A 6,659-nucleotide genomic window follows, 5' to 3' on the forward strand; every position below is an offset into this window, starting at 1 on the left:
CTAATAAACAAAAAGAAAATTTCCATTCATTGATAATTCCATTGAGCACATTTACAATTTTTTTTTTTCGATAATTAAGCAAATTCATTAAAGGCATTTAAAAGGAGAACGCGTCCCAAAAACAACAAAAGGATTCCATTGAGTACATTTACAATTCAAATCATCATAATAAGCAAAAATATTTTTTTTGTTCATTGAATCATTCCATTGAGTACACTCACAATTGTCCCCGACGACTTTTCATATTTTGAAAACATCGTATGATAACTTCATTATCTATGCCACTAGATATTTCCTTTTCAATATATATTATCAGGCTATCACTCATCCATTCATCTCCTATCTTGTTGCGCAATCGGTTCTTCATGATATTCATAGCAAAAAATGCCCTCTCTACACTAGCAGTTGTAACTGGTAGGATCAACGCTAATGTCACATGCAAATAAACTGGTGAATGTACCTTGTCTCTTTTGGTTTCCACCAATTTTTTTACAAGGTCACCAATCCCTTTTAATCCTTCAAACTCGCTATTAGAACGCATATCCGCAATATAATTCTAAAGTTGATCACCAAGTCTCATAAGAGCATGTGGAGAAAAATCTTTTGGATAAAATTGAGCAAGACGAATTAGTTTTTGCTTTTCAAAAGCACAAAATGAATCATCCGAACACAAGCAAGCCACACAAAGCAACAACTCGGAACTTATTTCAGTAAAACGACTAGTTAGCTCTTGAAGTTGCATATCTATGATGGAATAAAACAAATCAACACGATAATGATGCAAATTCGACTTGTCATGAGCTTTACGTCATAGTTTTCCACGAAGTAGAAATGTAATGTCATATTTCACACAAAAAGAAGAAACTTCATTGAGTAAAGAATCCCATCCACTTTCTCTCATCCTTTGTAATTGGACCTTGCTTAATTTGACCAAGGATATAGCTACCACAATATCTTGATCTTTCCTTTGAAGTGCCTTTGACAAATTATTTGTAATTCCCAAAACAGCTTTCATCAAATGCAAACAAAATATGAATTTAAAGGATTGTATAAATTCTAATAAAAGATTTACTTTAAACTTCTTTTTTGATGACTCTTCATCTGTAAGTGTCTCAAGTACAGTAACAATAACTGAAAACAAAGTAATCACGTTAATCAAAGTGTCATAATGTGAAAACCAACGTGTATCACTAGCTCATTTAAGAGAAGTGTTTTGATTTAGGCCTTGCCCACTTGAAATCTCACCATTGTTAAGTGCCTCGATAACTATAGAAGCTTGCTTCTCTCGAAGAATATCACAACGTTTACATGAACCGCTAACTACATTTATAAGATTAGCAACAAAAGTGAAAAGAGAAACAATATCCTCATGTTTTTTTGCCATACCCATGAGAGCTAATTGGTGTTAATAGGCAAAACAATGAATGTAAAAAGCACATTCATTCTCCTTCAAGATGAGAGTTTTGAGACCATTGAACTGACCTCGCATATTACTAGCCCCAAACACATTCATTCTCCTTCATGATGAGAGTTTTGAGACCATTGAACTGACCTCGCATATTACTAGCCCCATCATAACTTTGCCCTCGTAATCTAGAATTGCTCAACCCATGTCTAGAAAATAAAACATCAATCGCCTTCTTGAGTGAGATGGAAGTGGTATCAGAAACATGCACTAGACCCACAAAACGTTCAACTACATGCTCATTCTTGTCCACATACTGTAAAACATAAGCCATTTGCTCCTTTGTTGATATATCCCGAGATTAATCAATTAGAATAGAAAAAAAAGCATTGCCAATATCTTCGATAATAACATTGAGAGTCTCCAATGCAATGGCATTAACAATGTCCTTTTGGATCTTAAGTGCCGTTAATTTGTGATTTTCATAAGCATTTTGGAATGTAACCGCATTAATATCTTCATTATGATTCGCAAGAAATCGCAATGCTTCAAGAAAATTCCCTTGGTTGCTTGAATCCTCAGATTCAACGTCACCACGAAATGCAAGACCTTGTCGCAAAAGATAATGCAATCAATCGTGTTTGATATGCAATTCGTGTCTTGTCCGATTGCTTGAAGAAATTTGACTGAATGTGTTGCTTCTGCTTCATTAATGCTTAGCACATACTGGAACATTGGTTGTGGGCACTTTTCGTACCTTCAACGTGGCTTTGTAATTTTTCCAAACCCTTCTTCCAATTAGAAAATCCTTCACTCATGAAGGTATCACCACCCAATTGTTCTCCAATTTTTGGTTTAAAAAGATAGCAACATAGACAATATGCTTCATCTTTATTTATGCTATATTCTAACTAAGTAGAAAATGCATTAAACCATGCCGGGTTGAATCGTCGTAAACATTGCCCATAACTCTTATAAGAAAAATGATATTTTTTAGGTTGGCAAGGAGCCTTTAGTATATATGCTCTCCGAATTTGATCTCGGATATCGGGATGGTAATTCAATATCGGAGTTCGTAGTCCAGGATCTGCAGCCAGATCCTCAAGGTTGATCTCTACATCACATATCTTTGAAGAGCCATCATCTCTTCTTAGAGATGGTGGCAACCCTCTTGTCACAAATTTGTCCATTACTGATCAATTTCTATAGAGAGTGACGACATTTTAGTTTGGTTTCTTAGTGATCAATTTCCCATCAACAAAATAAAAAAATTCAGAAATTTCATATTATAACAAATTGTGCGCCTATGTTGTTGTGCATTGCACTAAAAAAAAAAAGAAATTAAATATTAAGAAATTTCATATAAGAAAATAATTATGCGTCTGTGTTGTTGTTCATTGTACCAAAAAAAAAAAAAAAAAACAGAAAAAAAAATTAGAAATTGCATATGCATTGCTATTAGAAAAAATAAATCAAAGGGCGTACCAGAACTTGATCTTGCAAGTTGTAACACTAAACATTCCCAATTCCTCAAAATTGTTGTTATTGTACAAAGGGCCTCAACATGCACCAACAATCAATCGAAATAGCTGTAAATAACAAAAATGAATGAATAAATAAATTTCACAGAATTTTTCAGTATTTAATTTGACTTTAATAAAACTTTATTGCAAAATTTTGAACCTACTTTACCCAAAGATTAAAGAAAGTTAATTCCATGTGCTACATACATCCTACAGTTCCTACTGGCTTGTAATGTTTCCAAATTTTACTATTTTTCAATTTCTGGAAATTTCTAATTTTTCGATGGTGTTATCGTCTTTTCTCATTTTACGTGCCAGACACCGTGGGGTGTGCCGGGTGTGTCCGAGAGTTGATTGAGGCATTTCATTGAGTTCAGAACTCTTTGAAATGCAAGGATTGTCATTTTTGCATTTATCTGTTTTTCGGGTCGGATGGTCCCGTGTGGGACCCGCTACCGGAACTATTCCGTACAGGGATTTTTAGTTGGGTCAATTTGCACCTTATGCATCTTATTTATTATATTTATGTGGATGTGAATTATTAAATGTGTATATATATTGTGTGGTGTAGAAAAGGAAAAAAAAAAAAAAAAAAGGAAAAGAAAATATTTTAAATTGCTGTGGGACCCGCTATTTTAATGGTCATTACAAATGACCTTGTATGATTATTCCTCTCTTTCTCACGCAGCCAGCAGCGAGCTCCCTCTCTAGTTTCCATTTTTTTTTTTTTTTTCTTTTCTTACACTAAAGTCTTGATTTCTTCTTCATCATTAGGAATTTTTGGGTGCCGTTTGCGGCAAATCGAAGAGTTCGGCGAGATCTTCAAGTGGGTGTAAGTAATTTATCATTTGGTGCACCCTAGGAAATTTGAAATCTAGGGTTCAAATTGGGGGTTTTCATTATTTTGAGGTAGGGGTGCTCTAATTCACAATTTCTTAAATTTCTTGTGAATTTTTCCTTTAATTTGACTCTAAGCATGCTTAATTGTAATTATCTTGACAATGTTTGTTATGGTTGTTGGTATTTAAGGTAATAAAGGCATGCTATGCGTTAAGTGAGCTTATGAATGTGTTTAAATTCTCGTGGTGAAGAAGCATGCTTAGTGTTGATGTATTATATGTCCTATGATTTTAAATTGCTATGAAAAGTGATGTTGTAGTTATGAAAATAAATAACTTTATTTTATGCCTTATGTATTGAAGTTGTGGAAATTCATGTTTTAAACATGTTTGAATGATGTGGATGATATGTATGAAATTTCTATATTGTTATGGTATTGAAGGATTTGCATAATTCATACATTACCATTGGGAAAGTAAAGAGAAAAGTTTGTTTTAAAAACAAATGAAATTGTTTTTGGGAAAAGTTTTTTTTGAAAAGTGTTTGTGAAAACCGGACGCCTAGCGGTTCGTGTTGTTAGTGTAGTCTAGAAGGGAGTATGGTTGAGCTAACTAGGCTGGATACGACGCCTTGGAGGTGCCTTGTGGTCATGGATAGTTAGTCAACCCTCCATTCGTGATGTCTTGGAGGTGCCTTGGGTCAGATTGCACTAACAGTTTGGAAGTTGAAACGGTATTGTTTCATAAATGGATAGCGACATGGCATGGCAAGGCATTTTATTGGCATACATTGTACATTTGGTGGTTAAACGACTTACGTATATATTTGTTGATATTATCATTGTTTTTTCTTGTTTTCCTCGAGGCATGATCCCATTTACTTGTACTCTATTTCTTATGTGGATTCACGGGGTCGTAAGAAGTGTGTCTCAGACACTTCCTACTAAGCGTTTAACTCACCCCATTACTTTAATATTTTTCAGGATACGGAAAGGAAGTGGCGGACGAAGTTTCTCCACAGGTTTTGATGGGTTAGTGGACTGTTTTGACATATTTGTAACCATGATCTCATTTTATTATTGTTATTTACTTATTTTATTTTATTTATAAACCCTGGGATGACATGTATATTAAGTATTGACACAGGAAATGATGGTAACGTCTTTAGTTGACCTCGTGTTCATGTAAGGACCCGGTTAGTGATTCGGACCCTCGGATTTGGGTCATTACATGGCTACTACAATAGGAACAGAATGTCCTACTTTCTATAGATTTAAAAGTTAAAGCAACTAAACAAGTTATGATCCAATCATCCAACCATAATTTTAGAGGCGACAAACAATTTCCTTTTATAGATAAAGTCCCTTTTTGAGAACTTTTTACAAATTACAAAACCTTATTATATTCCTTTCCGGAATCTCAATCCTCCGTCTTTAAAAAAAAAAAAAAAAAAAATACAGTAAACTAATCATCTAACCAAATCACTGGTAATCTCTCTCTTTTCTATATAAATTTATGTGTGTATGCATTTATATATGGGAATTGGGATAATTCTAAAAAAATAAAATTTTGTGGGTCAAAGGATGAAACAATAGGGTCAAAATTAAGTATATCACACTCACCGTAGTGACCGTACTGTGGTGCTGAAATCAGTCTTGAGAGAACCAAATCACCGTAATGAATTTTGAAGGTTGAATCCCTAATTTTCGTTCAGGAGGCAGAGATGAGAGTCTTGAGAGAACCAAAGTGTGAAAGAGTAAAGTTAGGAGATAAAATAATATTTTTGGGAACTTATATAGTGGGGGCATTTGTGAAATTTCAGGGAGGGGGGGATTGTTTAAATTTTAAAAAAAGTGTAGTATATAATACAAAAAAGAAAAAAAAAATTCCAGAGGGGGCATTGCCCCCCTTAGTCCCCAGGTAGGTCTGTGCCTAATACTATTATTATTATTATTATTGAAAATTATTAAATCCTTCGAGAATCTTACCTCGCAATCTATCAAAGACTTGGAGCAAGACATTGTTGTTGGAACTTGGATAGGCCCTTACCACAAAAACAGTAGAAGATGGTGAGCGATAGCAAACAACTAGTAAAATATATTTCGATAAGGTCTGACTCTATTTTTATAAACTAAAAAATTCAATTATTAATCACTAGGTATAATTCAAGCGGATTCTCTTTTACATATCTATATACACAGAGAGAGATGCGATTAGAAAATAGAAAAATGTGATATATAAATAGAGAGAGAGGGGACTAGAAAGAAAATGGCAAATTTTTATTTATTTATTTATTTTATCCTGGCAAAAAATCGACATACGACATCTACACGGGCAAAAAGAAAGGACCATATAAAAACATCAAGTACTAGCATCACCAAAACAACAATAGCCTTCCAAACACAATAGCCTTCCAACAGCAAGGTTAACAACAACCTAAAACTTTAATGGGTATTAAGAAGTTTGGATTGGCTAGCTTCCATGATAAGCACAACTTGAAGCAAAGGCCTTATGCATCAAACACAGGGACCCATAAAACAAATAAACTTGGTTAGCTTCCCATGGGATACGAAACACAAGAAACACAGTAATGATAAGCATCAGACACAAGGCTCGAGGGTACACGTGGCCATCACCCATAAACATCCAAGAAAGAACTTGTGCAATACAATTCCAAGACGTCAGCGAAGACACCACAGTAAAAAATGTGTCAAGAAAAGATTGAAATAGCACTGCCATACACACATGACCTTGCCCACCCAACTCCCAAAGAAGTCTTCCAAAGGACAGGTCTAAGACATTATCCATGACGTCATGCCTACCCAGGCCGAAAACCCAAATCCCGACCACAGTAGCCGACACGCCGATGAACCAACCACCGTAAAACAGTAT

At 34.7% G+C, this 6,659-nt stretch overlaps 1 protein-coding gene across 1 annotated transcript; it reads right to left on the reverse strand.

Moving 5' to 3' along the window:
• Positions 1–217: 217 nt before the first annotated feature.
• LOC132301007 (uncharacterized) lies at positions 218–1,739 on the reverse strand. The gene is made up of 4 exons (XM_059798305.1): positions 1,553–1,739; positions 1,246–1,395; positions 1,073–1,131; positions 218–556 (listed from the first exon to the last, which is right to left on the reverse strand). The coding sequence occupies exons 1-4, from the start codon at positions 1,737–1,739 to the stop codon at positions 218–220; spliced, it is 735 nt and encodes a 244-aa protein (XP_059654288.1).
• Between the last annotated feature and the right edge of the window lie 4,920 nt (positions 1,740–6,659).

The sequence above is a fragment of the Cornus florida genome, unplaced genomic scaffold, assembly GCF_030987335.1.
Source record: "Cornus florida cultivar Cherokee Brave unplaced genomic scaffold, ASM3098733v1 CherokeeBrave_3.0.0_Hap2_Chr03, whole genome shotgun sequence".
Classification (NCBI taxonomy): Eukaryota; Viridiplantae; Streptophyta; class Magnoliopsida; order Cornales; family Cornaceae; genus Cornus; species Cornus florida.

Excerpts from the sequence above, each read along its gene's own strand:
- LOC132301007 (XM_059798305.1), bottom strand. The coding sequence starts at position 1,739 with ATGGCTTATGTTTTACAGTATGTGGACAAGAATGAGCATGTAGTTGAA. Across the intron at positions 1,132-1,245 it reads TATCGAGGCACTTAACAATG|TTATTGTTACTGTACTTGAG; the intron begins GTGAGATTTCAA and ends CTTTGTTTTCAG. Across the intron at positions 557-1,072 it reads CATCAAAAAAGAAGTTTAAA|AATTATATTGCGGATATGCG; the intron begins GTAAATCTTTTA and ends GATCAACTTTAG.